General features: G+C 43.5%; 1 protein-coding gene across 3 annotated transcripts; it reads left to right on the top strand.

The window, feature by feature from the left end:
- The first annotated feature begins 1,652 nt into the window (after window positions 1-1,652).
- On the top strand, window positions 1,653-14,761 carry LOC102309626 (E3 ubiquitin-protein ligase RBBP6). Of its 3 annotated transcripts, none has more exons than XM_005929271.2 (20): window positions 1,653-2,849; window positions 3,280-3,379; window positions 3,524-3,563; window positions 6,013-6,054; window positions 6,181-6,269; window positions 6,388-6,484; window positions 6,632-6,774; window positions 6,894-7,066; window positions 7,176-7,279; window positions 7,373-7,767; window positions 7,851-7,914; window positions 8,045-8,102; window positions 8,197-8,272; window positions 8,358-8,684; window positions 8,848-8,943; window positions 9,080-10,700; window positions 10,792-11,486; window positions 11,604-11,674; window positions 11,790-11,877; window positions 12,495-14,761. In XM_005929271.2, the coding sequence occupies exons 1-20, from the start codon at window positions 2,684-2,686 to the stop codon at window positions 13,471-13,473; spliced, it is 5,424 nt and encodes a 1,807-aa protein (XP_005929333.1). In that variant the 5' UTR covers window positions 1,653-2,683; the 3' UTR covers window positions 13,474-14,761. The 3 variants fall into 3 exon arrangements, with proteins under 3 accessions (XP_005929333.1, XP_005929334.1, XP_042079809.1); XM_005929272.2 differs by having other exon boundaries at window positions 6,638-6,774; XM_042223875.1 differs by lacking the exons at window positions 1,653-2,849; window positions 3,280-3,379; window positions 3,524-3,563; window positions 6,013-6,054; window positions 6,181-6,269 and having other exon boundaries at window positions 6,276-6,484.
- Window positions 14,762-15,225: the final 464 nt, after the last annotated feature.

The following is a 15,225-nucleotide window of genomic DNA, read 5'->3' on the forward strand; positions in this document are numbered from 1 at the left end:
TACGGCGTGTTGCAAGTTTTGTGAGGTGCTTTCGTGATATTTAATGGATCGGATTACATTTTTTATTTTTCTCCGATATCCAATCCAGTCATTTAGGTCAGTATCGGACCGATACCGATACGTAATATCGGATCGGTCCATCTCTACAAGAATCTATTGAAAATTTCAGCAGACCAATTTTTATATATAACTGTTGAAGTGAGAGCCGAGTAGGCTTAATATTATAGCTGGATTGGTTGGTTTTGTCTGCTGATTAAATTAAACGAAACAACAAGTTTGATCACAATCTGTAAAACCAAAGGAGTGCGCTAAAAGTCACTAAAATGTTTGGCATATCAAAAGAACTGACGAACCAACTTTTTTTTTTCCTACTACTTTTCTCTGAGGAGGTGCACTCGAGGCTCTTAATTAAAGAATGGGTTATAAATAGAGCAGCAAGCTTTGTGAAGCCGCTGCTTTTCTCTCATTGAAATGGGAACTTCCAGTCACTACTATATTAAGATCACAACTTGCTGTGAGGTATCTGTAATATGTTTCAGTTTCCTTCAGACTTTACAACAACGTCCCAAAAATGTCACCACTTGCCTTTCCTCTTTAACACTAGCATTTGTATCAGGACATCATTGGTTATTTATGAAGACCTGAAGCACAAAAACATTTCTACTGTGTTTTACAGGAAATGGGATGAATCAGCAAAATAAAGGTACTGCTTAAAGTCATCAGGATCTGATATTTTTCCACCACTGAAGAAACAAAACAAATACAATGAATAAATTTTAAAAAAATTCCCAGGCAAAGGTAAATCTAAATTAAAGGGTTATTTTTGCAAAATGTCAAGCAAGGTATCTTAAAATTAGAGGTACAAACTTTAAAAGAAATCTCTGAAACATCTCCTTGCTGCATAGAATATATTGTATAAAACAATACTTTACAGTTTTATACAATAAAGACAAAAACAACTGATTCTCGAGAGGATGGATGGTAAAGTGGTAAAGAGTTTCAAGTCCATATTACATTATTTAATATTATTTCTAACAAATTAATTGTACAGTGTAAGGGTGTGACTTTTTTTAGTGACTGAAACAGGTTTCCATACACATATGAAATGGTTATTTTGTTTTAAATGACATTGCTTTAAAATGAATTTAAATACATGTAATATAACCAAAATGTATATTAATTATCAATAAAACTTTAGTGCACTAATGTATAATTGCCATGAACTAACAATCAGTTAAAGTTACAATTTAAAACACAAAATCCATCCATCTACAAATACCAGTTGCCCAGCATCCAGCCATCTTTATTGTCCCGTCTTCCTCCCTTCACTCCTAACTCAGGTGACCGATTCGGCCAGAGATTTCTTCCTGTTAAATTGACTTTTTCCTTTCCACTGTCGCCAAGTGTTTGTTCATAGGGGATAGTGTGATTGTTGTTGTTTTGGGGTTTTATATATTATTTTTGGTGTCTTTCTTTATCTTAAAATATAAAGTGTCTTGAGACGACAGGCTCTTGTGATATAGCGCAATATTACGAAAATTAAATGATTAGTGTACAGATATTGTGGGGTTTCACTCAGTTAACTTTTTTGAGCAATAAAAGCTGAGGGTGGCAGTAAAATGCAACGCCGCAGCTGCCACTTTTCATTGTCTCAAAGAAGAATCAGACACTGGCGACATCCGGTTCCGTCCAGCGCCATTTTGATGAAACAGCGAGGAGACGATCGTCTGGGATCAGCGACATGGATTTAATGGATTTACACTGAAGAATCATCCGGATTCAAAACTTTATTTTCTGTGGTGGGACATAACCGTGGAGTGAAGAGGAACCTTTTCGTCCTGACTGCAGACGGTGGATTTTTGCCCCAAAGTTTAGCGTGACACCATTGTCAGCAATAGCAGCGTTAGCCGTTAGCTTTTGTTAGGCCTGCTTTCATGTTGTGTTGAGTTGCGTTAGCTAATCTCGAGGTGTCGCATGTTAGCCTTGACATTAGCTTAACATTTACACGGAACATTTCGATTTAAGATTAACCTTTTCGGAGGGGTCTAAACAGTAGTGTGACTCCTGTGGACTGGCCGTGGAGCATTTCACGCAGTTTTGTGGACTTTTTGTGGAGCTCGGTGGTGTTTTGTTTCTATAAATTACAAACTGTACCGAAAAGGCAAAACACTACCGCGAGGACTGGGGAAGCCCCAGGCCCGCTGCTAGCTGCAGTGCGGCGGACCGGGTTTTCCAGCAAGGACAATTCACGACGGACTTAACCTCATTTACCCATGTAACATATTCACACTGTGCTGCATGGACTCTCTTGGATTTGGTGGCACCTTGTTGTATTTTCTTGGACTTTAAAGAACTGAAGAGGCACACGGCGCCGCTCCATGGCGCTTTGGCCTCGCTGCTCGATTATTTTTCATTTCCAGTAATAATGACTGTGTCGTCATCTGCGAGCTCAACCTTTTCCCCATATTAGTCCTTTCTTTGTCCAGTGTTTCAGCGAATAATACAGAAGGTTTACCCATTAAAGTCACCAGATTTAGCCTCCTGTGTTCAGTGTTGACGCTTTCATTTTGTTATACCAGGCCTGTGTTTTTTTTCTTTGTTCTTAACTTGATAAGTGCTTAGACTTGTTTAAAAAAAAAAAGAGAGAGAGAGAGAAAGAAAAATCCAAACAAAACAAAAAAAAATGTCGTGTGTTCACTATAAGTTTTCTTCCAAACTGGACTATAATACAGTCACTTTCGATGGGCTGCATATCACTCTCAGCGAGCTTAAAAGGCAGATTATGGCCCGGGAACGGCTCAAGGCCACAGACTGCGACCTGCAGATCACCAATGCGCAGACTCGAGAAGGTACGCCATGAGCTGACTCTTTACATTATGGGAGAAGCATAATCAGATACTTTGGGAAGAGGCAACGCATGATATCTACGTATAGGGCTTTTGCTGGGAAAACACAAACAGGGCTAGAATATGTACAAATCCATTGGGATCTACAACATGCCTCTAATTTCTTTAAAACAGTTTGACATTCTAGGATTTACTTTATTTGTCCCAAGCAGTTTCATGTACACTGAACCTCCAATCTAATATTTGAGAACGAGCTTTTAATGTCTATTTTTGTAAAGGCTTTGTCATTATTTAGTGCTTATTTTAACTGTCACAGCTATTCAGCCTTAGTTGAAGCCCTGGGATCACATAAGCTGTAAATACTGGGATTTTTCTGTATTTCATAAATATTTTGTAAACTCATTGGATTTCTGTTCTGTGTGGTGTTTCACAGAATACACAGACGATGAAGCCCACATCCCAAAACACTCGTCTGTGATCGTCCGCCGCACCCCGATTGGTGGAGTAAAACCTGCTGGCAGGACGTTCATTGTGTATGTATACATAAAATCTAACGTTGCAGCCTGAGTCATGATTACAGTGTAGTCACCAGTGGATTTTAAATGATAGAGAAATCTCTAGGTTATGTTTGTTCCTTTTGTGCCAGTAGCTTACTACTTTTTTTCTGTTTTCCGCAGAGATCGTTCTGACACAGCTGTGGTGGGACCTCCTAGACCCGTATGTAAAACAAAACCCAAAAACAACACACTCTCCTTCCTCACCCCTCTGTCTCTCTCTCGCCCCCTTCTTTCTGGCTTTAGTCACCTTTCTCAAGAACATCCTGTCAACAATGATAAAGTTGTATCTTCTGTTCACTGTGTGTTGGCTACATTTGTGTTGAGCTCTCGACCTCTGTGTGTTATTTGATGTCTTTTTTTGAGGAGGGTTTCCTGGAGTCACTAAGGTTAAAGTAGTTTGTTGTTTCTCTCTAAAAACCCGGGTTGTCTGCCTTTTTTTTATTTTGAAATGAACAAATTAAAAGTACACTGTGTGAATGAGATGAGGCCGCTAAGAGAAACAACAGACTAGCCACCATGTTTTTGTAATGCTCTGAACTGAAACTGTTGATAATTAACATGGCAAGCAATTTAAACTGTTAATGACTGTATTTCATAATGAAATGGTTATGTAGCCTGATTTATGCCAGGCAAATGTTTTGAAGGGGTTTGTAAAAGGAAGTATGGTATTTTTGTATTCATAATACATTGTCATTTATTTTCTGTGAAAATATTTTCTGTGGTTTATAAACCCAAAGAAGGAAAGTGTGATTAATTTATATAAACTTATCTTACATAATGAGTGGAATAGATTTGCCACTGACTCTTATTCATTTTATGAGCTTAACCTGCTAAACATACACATTCTCAGATATTTTGTTAAGTCAAAACTTCTGTCATTTATTTTGTCCTGTACAATTTAATCATGAAGATGTTCTGTTCTGCACTGAATATGGACTGCACATAACCCTTAAACTTTGAAGGCTCGCATTTACATTGCTGTGCTGAGATACACTGAATCTAGCCAGATTCCTCAGTGCCTCTTGTGCAAGGAAACCAGTTCAAAGTGTGTTTTTGTTTGTTTTTTTGTTTGTTTTTTACAAAACTGTGGTTTTTTGGGGGGGATCATTACGAAGCTAGACCACACTGTGCTAAGACACAGTATCAGTAAATATCCTTCCATGGTTGCTGCAGTGCAAAGTATGCTGGTGTAGTGTGTCCTGTAAGCTGTAAGCTGCAGACCCTGTCAATAAAGTTGTTGAGTGGTTCAGTGTCAGAACCGCTTGCACCAGATCCCTGTGTGTTCCCTCCACAGCTTTCTGCAATACCCAGTGTTTCCTCTGAGCCTGCTTATCATGATGGATATCCCACCCTGCTGGCTTTTTTGTTTACTAACATTTAGCCTTTATTACTTAAAAAAAGAAGAGAGATCAAATTTTTTATGTGGGTGTAAAATGTGACCCTTTGTCCACTCTTGACAGAACCATCCCTCCTCCGCTTTCTGTCGTGACGTTGGTGGTGTTGTAGGGCTGTTAAAGGGAACAGGTTAAGAGAATAAGTGACAACAGCGGTTACTTCATTTTCCTTCCACCAGGCATTTTTTATTTCACCCACCCCCTCAAAAGAAAGATCTCTACACTTGTGCCTTATCAGCTCTACATACTTGACAGCTTCCTGTGTCTGCATTTTTTTTTTTTTTTAAAAATAGGTTGGCTCTGCTCCTTGCTAGCTCATTAGTTTACAGAAAGCATTCTTGAACTTTTTGATGAGTTTTGAATATTTGTGACAACTTCGTTTGACAAGCTGGTGCAAAAACTTAAATTGCTGTGCCCTAGTGAGGGGAAACTGCATACTTAAATTAAATGTCAAGTATTCCTTTGAGAAAATTGCCCTCTGCTACCCACTGCAGAAGAAGCTTTGGATATAGGATTTAGAGGGATGTGTTGGTAGTATTTGCTGATAAGCCCCAAATACTTAAGGAGGCGTGATGTGTTTAAGCAGAAGCTCTTGGACATTACCATAGTTAAAGGCTCGGAAGACTTGCATATGCTAAAGAACAGCAAAAGTACATGTTTTTACAATTTTCTGTCTCGTCATGAGTTCTTAAACATGCGACTAAAGCGCACAATCTCATTCAAATTTTTTTGGTGCTGTAATACTTTTGTTGCTTTGCAAAGGCAGTAGATAATACATTCAGTATGGAGTTTGCATCACATCACTGTGTGTTTTTTGGGTATTTGTATTTTACTCTATTCCCCCCCAAAGATCTCATCCATGTAAAAATCTCTGAAAAGACACAAGCTTAGAAGAGGCTTTCAGAGTATTAGTTTTTTTTCCTTCTAGATTTGCTGACTATTTAGAGGAGTTGGACTTAAAACGGCACGCACCACTTGTAATCCACGTGTTGATATTTTTTTTATTTCTTTTGTTAATTGCTACTCGTGCATTACCTTTATGTCAGGCACTTTGGAGGCTAAACAGAGGTGCTAATTTTGTTTGAAGAAACAAACGGAGGCTCTAAGGGATTGGTCACAGATGTGGTGGGGAACTGTCGGGGCTCTTGTCTTCCAGTGTGTCTAAAATCTATCATGTTAATACCTTTTAATATATGTGCTCTGATTCTCCTGCAGACGGACTCTTCTCCTTCATTGTCGTTCGCCCAACTTGCGAAGGTACTGTTTCTGTGTATGCTTGCTGTAACGCCAGAAAAGCTAAAAAGATGGGTTGTTTTTTTTGGTTTTTTCTTGAGGGGTTGACATTGTTCTGATTCTTATTTCTCTTCTAAATCAATGTTTTAGACTGCTAACCTGGTTGATGCAAATGCATCCGAAGAGGACAAGATTAAAGCCATGATGACTCAGTCGAATCACGAATATGATCCAATACAGTTAGTATACAATCGCCACACTTGAGCATCTAATTAAATTCAAAATGAAGCATGTAATGTGTATTTCAATTCATTGTCTAGCTGGGCGTGTGTTTAACTCTGTAACTTGTGCCTCCAGTTACTCCAAGAAGGCAGTCGGACCTCCACCTGCTCACTACACCTGCTTTCGTTGTGGAAAGGCCGGTCACTACATTCGGCAGTGCCCCATGCTAATGGTAATTAACAGTATTGTTTGATCTTTGTCTGTGTTGCTATATTTTACAACATTGTTGTGTAACGTCTAAAAAAGTAACCGTCATGTTTTGGTTAATGTTAATTTTTGTTGTTTTGGGTTTTCTTTTTTTGCCTTTTTACATTTTGAGGTTCAGGATAAAAGTGTGGAGGGTCCCAAGCCAGTACGAATTAGTAAGGGGATACCACAGAGCTTCATGGTGAAAGCAGAGCCAGGTGCCAAGGGAGCCATGTTAACCAGCACAGGAGAATACGCCATACCTGCTATAGATGCGTACGTGCCAATCACTGACATACGCCTACACATGGAGTTTCATATACACTTTATAGCACATTAAGTTATGTCTTAGTTGGTAATTATCCATATTGCTGGTGCATTTGTTTTGTTAACAGGGAAGCATACGCACAGGGAAAGAAGGAGCGCCCTCCATTTGTTCCACATGAACAGTCGTCATCTGAGGATGAAAACGATCCAATCCCTGACGAGCTCCTGTGTCCGATCTGCAATGACCTGATGACAGATGCCGTAGTCATACCTTGCTGTGGAAACAGCTACTGCGATGACTGTGAGTTCTCAAAATGTAGACGATAAAAAAAGATTTTAAGTGATTTTTTTATTTATTTATTTTTTTGTGTGCGTGAGCTTTTGTCTAAATAAGATCCGTCTGTTTTCAGGTATTAGGACTGCCCTGTTGGACTCAGAGGAGCACATCTGCTTCACGTGCAAACAGTCAGATGTGTCACCTGATAATCTCATTGCCAACAAGTTTCTTCGACAGGTAGTGCTTTCAAACGTTTGCAGTCTGATGTGGTATTAGTTTAATTTGACTGTTTTTGTAAGTGCTGGATTATGTGTTTGCCTTCTTATGTAGGCTGTAAACAACTTTAAGAATGAGACAGGATACACCAAACACGGGCGCAAGCAGGCCCAACACACAGCTCCGCCTCCACCGCGGCCACAGCTGGTCAGGCCTCTGCACTCGAGACAGCAGGACCCGCTGCTGGCCAATGTCACTCAACCACCTCCTACAAATGTACCAACCACCACGGCCCCTCAAACACAGGCCCCACCTACTGCACCTGCTCCTTCTGTTCCTTCTCCTGCACCACCTGCTGCGTCTACTCCACCCCCTGCTTCTCCTTCCCCTGCTGCTGCTTCTATTGTCGAGGAAAAAGAAGCTTCGCCAGTCCCTGCACCGGCTGTTGATCGCCGTTCTCCTATGCACTCGACCAACTCCACCGACCAGGGTGAACCACCCCCACCAGGGTAAGTTTACACTGAGATATTCCATGAAAAATTCAGTTCAAAGAAGCCTTTCTTGCCAGACACTGTCTCTATTTGTGTTTCAGGGAGACGCGTCCAGAACCTAAAGGGACAACTGATTCATCAGGACCCTCAGAAAGTGGCTCACAGGTGGGTCCTTCCTGAATAGTGACTTGTTTGCGAGGTTATGTTAGTTAGAGCACCAAAACATAGGTTTTTCATCATGTTAACCTTTTTCTCTTTCTCTCTTTTTAAAAAAACCCCATAATTTCTCCCACAGAGCTACACTTTACCAGTGATTGGCCAACTGCCACCTACAAGACCATCTCATCAGTCAGGTCAGAAGATCAATTTATTCATTTAAGCAGATCTGATGAGCTTAAAGGGAAGACATTTGGCAACTAACAGCCTGCCTGCTCTCTGCTCTTTTAGGTCACCATTCACGGACAAACCACTCTCACAGAGTAGGAGCAGTAGCAGCACCAGCAGGCGGAGGTGGCAGACACTGGTAAATCTTGCTTATGCACTATGAACTGTGAAGTGTTTGTGATGTAACATCAGTTCTGTAAAGTCTTTTGTGTACATCTTTACAGGTACCGAAGTAGAGGAGAGCACCCCTCCAGTCGCCTGCACACAGCTCCACCTCCTGTACCTAGTCCTCAGGTGTACCCATCTCCAGCCCTGTATCCACCTCCACCTCAGGCCTACCCTCCTCCATACAGTGCTGGTCCTGGCCTTATTCCTCCTCCTGCTATGAGTTACCAGCCCCAGCCTGTTTATCCCCCTGGACCAACAGTTCTCAACCCCCCCTGGGTTCCCCCTGGTACCCAGCCCCCTCTAGTCCCTCTTCCACCCACCCTCCCACAGCCACCTCTCTGTAAGGAAGACTTCTACAGGCCAAGGCATCACAGACAGGACAAGTGAGTGGGTTCTTTTTGTTTTAGGGGTCTAACGACAGACAGTGGTGGCACATGTGAAAACCATGTAGCACCAGACATAACTCAGGATTGCAATTGTGAACAGTTATTTTCACCACAAGAGACGACCTGGAATGTTTCTGAGTGTTTAATTTTGTTTACATAGGGTTACCTCCAAGCTGGATGAGTTCACTAAAGACTTCCACAAAGAGCTTATGAAATACCGAAATGCACCAAAGAGAAGAAAGCGATCTTACTCCAGGTATTTATTACATAACGAAACTTGTTTATGCACAAAGCTTTTAAAGGCATTTGTTGCATTTTTGCGTAATCCTTCTTTCAACCCTTCATTCACTCTGTTCATTCCTTCTTTTTCCTGCCCGACTCTCTTCTTCCAGGTCCAGGTCATACAGTCGATCTCCATTTAGCCGCTCTCCTTACTCGCGCTCTCGGTCCAGATCAAGATCTAGATCCAGATCCAGATCCAGGTCTTACTCTTATTCACCGAGCCGATCCCGCTCTCGTTCACGATCCCATGGCAGGTCCTATCCTCGCTCGCCTTATTCCAGACGTAACGGACGCAGTTATGGACGCTCACGGTCAAGGTCCCGATCTCGTTCGAGGTCTTATGGGTACCGTCGCTCTGGCTCACCACGATCTCCTCCCTCCTACCGGGGAGGAGGCTGGGAGGGGCCAGAAGGGCCTTACAGGTCTAGGTCACGATCTCGCTCCCCTGGGGCATACCGGAGCCGCAGCCCTGGCGGACGAAAGCTACCCCCACGCGAGCTACCACCATATGAACTGAAGGGTCCGAGTCCCGCAGGCCCCGAGCGCTTTGAAAGGGAAAGGCGCCAGTGGGAAAAGGAGTATGTAGACTGGTACAACAAATACTACAAAGAATACGATAGCCAACACCCTTCACTGCATCACAGAGGTCATGGCAGCAGAGACAGAGAGAGGGACAGATTGTCCCCTTTATCCAGAGATTACTCACCCCAGGGGAGAGGGAGAAGAGGGAGAGAGGAGAGAGCTGGTCCACCTCACCATCCCCCATCCTCTTCCTCGTCAGGGACAAAGTCCAGCACTAAAGTCCTGAAAACAAAGAAGATAAAAAAGAAGAAAGCTGGAGAAGAACCAGAGGCGTCGCAACAGCCGGTGGACAGAGGCGATGCCACTCCGGTCAGAGACGAACCCATGGACGATGTACCGTCACACACAAAAACACCTCCCATCTCTTCAAGGCCTGCTGTTAACACTGCGTCATCTAAAGCCCCGCCCTCTAAGAGCACTGCTTCATCTGTTAAATCTTCAACCAAGTCTGCATCAAAAACTCAATCTGAAAAAACGAAGAAGGACAAAGTTCAGAAAGTAAAGCCTAAAGCAAAGACGGAGCCGGTCAAGGTAAAGCCGGACAAAATGAAGAAAAAGACCGGAGAAGGAGTTTTGGCAAAAAAGAAAGACCCCTCATCATCTTCCTCTTCCTCCTCAGCTGTTAAACCTTTAAAGAGTGTTAAAGCCAAACCAGAAGACACCCACAACTCGACTACCTCTAAAAAAGAAAAGGGTAAGAGCTCCGTTGTGAGGCCTTCACTTGTGAAGACCCCTCCACAGTCCTCCCATAACCAACCTCTGCCTCATCCCCCGCTTCATGACAGCCCCCGATCCAGCCATGACATGCGGGGAAGAAAAAATCTTCCACAGGGCGGTGGTCTCCTTCCTCACCCCCATCAACACGGTCTCCCACTCCTCCCCCGACCTTCATCCCCAGTGGACAACCGGAGGAGGATGGGAGAGGAGGGTCGCTCTTTACTTGGACCTCCTCCCGGAAAGCTGAGGAGAATAGATGGCCTAGGAGGTGGAGTGGATATCATGTCCCACTCGCATTTGCCTCATCAGCCCCCACTCCACAGACTCCCACCTTCCTCTGATAGGCCTGGTATCCTTCCGCATCCAGGGAGCCGCGAGCTTGGCCGGGGTGAAACGGATCGAGCAGCCATTAGACCTCTAATGGACCTTCAGGTAGGTCCTCAGAAACTTTTGTTAAATGTATTTTTCCTACTGATTTCCCCTAATTTAACTCCGTTTGAACATTTTGTTTTTGCATCTGCAGGTTAAGCCAGTAAGAATAATCAAGTTGAACAGAGATATGGGGAGAAGAGGCAGCACTGAGGCAGCGGCCTTGGATGAAACTTCATCTGGTCACGAAAAGAACGCCTCAATCTCAGAGCGATCAGCTGGCACAAGCATTTCTGAAGCAGACCGGCACAGTAGTGCAGCAGAAGTAGCTAGAAGAAAAGAGCGCTCTGCATCTGCGGAGAGGGGAGTCTCCAGAGAGAGACCTGGCAGTGGCGGAGAGGGGCAGCACATCTCAGACAGAGAGCAGGACAGAAGCTGTGGAGTGGACAGAGAGCGAGAGAGGTCTGGTTCAGACAGAGAGCGAGAGAGGTCTGGTTCAGACAGAGAGCGAGAGAGGTCTGGTTCAGACAGAGAGCGAGAGAGGTCTGGTTTAGACAGAGACAGAGGTCAGGGGTCTGACAGAGACCGAGACAAGGACAGAATCTCGGGGTCAGGCTCCCAAAAGGTGGCGGTTGCATCGGAGAGAGACACGGAGGGTGAGAGGGCGTCGAAGGCAGAACGAAAAAACTCAGGCGGCGCGAGCGGGGGAGGCAGATCTGTCAGCCTGGATAAAATGACGATCGGAGAGAAGTCTGCCATCACGAGGAGACAGGCAGACCATCAGGAGAAACCAAGAGCATCTTCTAAGGAGAAGGGCGAGGGCTCAGAAAGAGCCGCTAAACCTGACAGGTCACTACATTTGCTTTTCTGCTTCTCCTTATCCATGACTGAAAGATGCGATGATACATTTGTTCTGTCTGTAAACACAGTTGTTAATAGTTGTAATTATATTCTCTAATTACCCAGGAGTGCGTCCAAGGACAGAACAGAGAGGAGCGTTCCCTCTGGAGAGAAACCAGCTGCTGCTCGCAGAGAAGGTAATTTGAAGCACGAGTCGAGTGTATGGCAGGAAATGATAACTTTGATTTTGTGTCTTGCTATCTAATTACACATTCATTGAACCTTTCCTCTTTCCTCTCACCTCCGTGGAAGCGGTCAAAGACGGGCAGGAGGCTGCTGTAAAGAGCAAACCCAGGATCAGCCGAAAGGCTCTGACAGGCCACATTACAAGCTCCACTAAGTGAGTGCCTTTTCTTTCTTTTTTTTTTCTCCTTATACAGCCTTTAATTTTCACTTCAAAATGTTATGTAGTTTATTTACTTTGTTCCACTCTTCATTTTATGCGTCTGATATTTGCATCTTTAAGTTGTTTCCATTAGGATGGCACGAGAATTTAAATTGTTTCTATCTGTTTCTGTCAGCGGTTCATTAGCAACAGAAGAGGAGTTTGAAAAACGTAATCAGTCTAAAGCTGTTTATTTGGGAGGGCTAGGAAAACTCATTATTTTAGTGTTGCCAAAGCAAAGTAATGAGTTCAGTGGTACAGTGAAACTCACATTGAATTAAATGACTTGTGTAGTTGTGTAATTTTTGTTTTTGTTCTTTGTAAAAATACATTAGACACAAAATATCTTATGATTAGGGTCTAATTATTGATAGTTATTCAATTTTTTTTTAATTTTGTGGACATAAAAATACATTTGTTAAGGTGAAGCAAGTATAAACTGTTGTTGCAGCTCAAGTTTGATAGAAAAGTGTTTCCCAAAGAAAATTGTACTATTGCCTAAACTGTGGTGTCGTATCTGCTCGTATTGAGATGTTTAAGCTTTTCTAAAAACTTGTTTTTCCTTACAAAAGGTCGTCTCATGAAACAAAGCAGGACTCGGAGAAAGACCAGAAGAGTTTGCCTTCGAAACCTGCAGAACAGCCTCCACCGAGCCCCGTAAAAACCCGTGCACGCAGCCCGAGCTTGAGCCCGGTGCTCAGCCTGGCCAGGGAGGAACCGCTCATTCAGCCTCCTCCCCGCTCCAAGTGGGAGAGGGAAGATGACGAAGAAGGCCAGGAAAATGAGCTTAGTGTAACCAAGGAGCCCTCCCCAGTGCTGCAGAGGCCTCGAGGTAGAGAGCTGCAGCAGGAAGCACCTAAGCCTATTAGGACTGAAACCCGGGATGCTACAAGAGAAGAGAGGAAAGGAGCAGTGAAGGAGGAGAAGAAGGGAAGAGCCACAAGGGAAGAGGGTAAGGGTGGTAGGACGGGCCAGACAAACTTGGACAAATCAACCAAAATTAAAATCGTGAGGGAAGAGGGGAGAGGAGTGAGAGAAGAAGGAAGAGCTTCTGCAAGAGAAGAGGAGCGGCGAGGTGGAGGAAGAGAGGAAGGGCGAGTAGCTCCAGGGAAGGAGGAGAGAGCAGCAGAAGTCAGAGGTGGAGGAGGGCGAGAGGAAAGTCGGGCCCCCGAGCCCAGGAGACAGCGTTTGTGCTCCGACCTCGGCCGCGAGACAGACGAGGCAGCTTTCGTGCCCGACTACAGCGAAGGCGAAGGTTCTGAGCCTGAGAGAGGGCGAAGCGGCAGCGCCAGTCTGTCCCTCAGCCAGCGCTCCCACAGCCCCACCCCAAGTAACCACAGCGGCTCAGCCACCACCACGACAGACAAGAAGAAGAAGAAACACAAGAAAGTTAAAAGGCACAAAAAGCACAAGAAACGCAGCAGCCAGGACAAAGAGGCAGAACACAAGAAGCACAAGCACAAGAAAAAGAAACGCAAAAAGAACAAAGACAAAGATGGGGAGGAGGATGAAGAGGGCAGAGAGAAAGGCTCTGCATTAACAGAGGCATAACTCAAAGCTGCAAGGAGATTAGGACGTAAAGATAACGGCTAACGCTGGCATCCTGCTACAAGGAAACTGATAAATGTCAGCTGTTCTGATGCTTCCTGTCTCTGCAGCTCTCCACGGTACCCTTGTTCCTGTAATGCAGAAAGACTGCAGCTGAGGTCTCTTCAATATTCAATGTGAACGTCTTTGCAGATTCTGGGCTGGGGAACAACTGGGCAGCGACGCTGTGCTGTTGTGGTCAAACTAGAGCTGCAGGACTCTGACGTGAACTGCTATGCTATGAATAACAAACTGTGCTCAGGGATGTGATTTCTTTTTGGCAGAGGAGGAACTGCAGATTATCTGCCTCTGATTCATTTGTAAATATAGATTAAATCTTGCTTTATGTAATAAATTCTCCTCAGTTTGTTTTGCTCACATCCCTGTGTGCTGTTCAGGACTTAAATGTGAAACTCTTCACTGCTTTGAGGGCTGTCTTTCTGAAGAACGCTGCCAGCACATTTTAGCTCATTAACCATGAAATCGTATACGCTATTATCATTGTTTTTTCTTCCTTTTTGGCAATTGTTGGTTCAGTTCATGCTGGTATATTTTTTTTTCTTCATTTTTTTTCTCTCTTTTTTTTGTGATGAATAATTTGCAAGAAAGGCAACGGAAAATTTCTGAACAGGCAAACCAAGTAAGGTTAATGTCATGCTGGTTGATTTGTCTTATTGAACGTGACATAAAATCTGATTGCTACCTGGTAAATTATGAAACTCTGGAAATTTGTGATTAATGGGCTAAAATGAGAAATTACTAATGTGGTCGTTGAAGTTGAAGCAGACTTTTATGCGTTCATGTTACACTGGATTGTATAAGATGTTTATAATACTGACAGATCAGTCAGCATGTTTCTGTTCCAAAGGTTTAGTAGCTAGCACATTGTCAGTGAGCGAATGTGTGTGTGCTGTTGCGAAAGTGAAATGTGATGGAAGTTGAACAAATTGGAGGACAAGACTTCTTACAAAAGATTTTTTTTTTTTTTATTAAAATGTTTTGACCTCATTAAAATCCCCAAGTTGTGTTTTTTGTTTGTTTCTTGGTGTTTGAAATCTCAGTTGCTTTATGTGCTTCTAATGAGTGTAGAAAACATGGATGACCTGACAGCTCCAGAAAAATGAAGCCAAAGCGTCTCTGTGGCTACCTGCTGTCTGGCTGCAGTATAGTTTCATAAGTACTGCCCTCTCCATGTTAGTGGATGGGACTAGAGTCAAAATAAAGGCAGTGCTCCTCAGATAAATTTTCCCAAGAATGCTTTCTGTCGTTATTCATAGTTCTTATAGCTGATTTGGGTTGAAAAAGTCATGTTTTTAATTGGGTAGCAATGTTATGATTGACAGCTGAGTAGGCCCACTCGCAGGAGGAGAAGGTGCCAACTCCAAAATTGTGATTGTTTGAAACTTGTTCAGTAAACTGTACTGACCATCAACAGGGCCCTGATGGATAGTTGCAGTTTAAGTTAAGACTGTTTCCTAAGCTAATGCAGGCTGCAGGGTGAGTGATGCGGATGCTGTATCAGTCCATCATGGTGAAGAGAAAGCTGAGTGAAAAAGTGAAGCTCTTGATTTCCGGGTTGCTCTACGTCCCTACCCTCACCTATGGTCACGAGCTTTGGGTAGTGACTAAAAGAACCAGATCACAGATACAAGTGGCAGAAATGAGCTTTGTCCAAAGGGTGGCTGGCCTCTCCCTTAGGCAGGGGCTCAGAGTAGA

Source organism: Haplochromis burtoni, unplaced genomic scaffold (assembly GCF_018398535.1).
Source record: "Haplochromis burtoni strain Fernald_Lab_line unplaced genomic scaffold, NCSU_Asbu1 Contig_122, whole genome shotgun sequence".
Lineage (NCBI taxonomy): Eukaryota > Metazoa > Chordata > Actinopteri > Cichliformes > Cichlidae > Haplochromis > Haplochromis burtoni.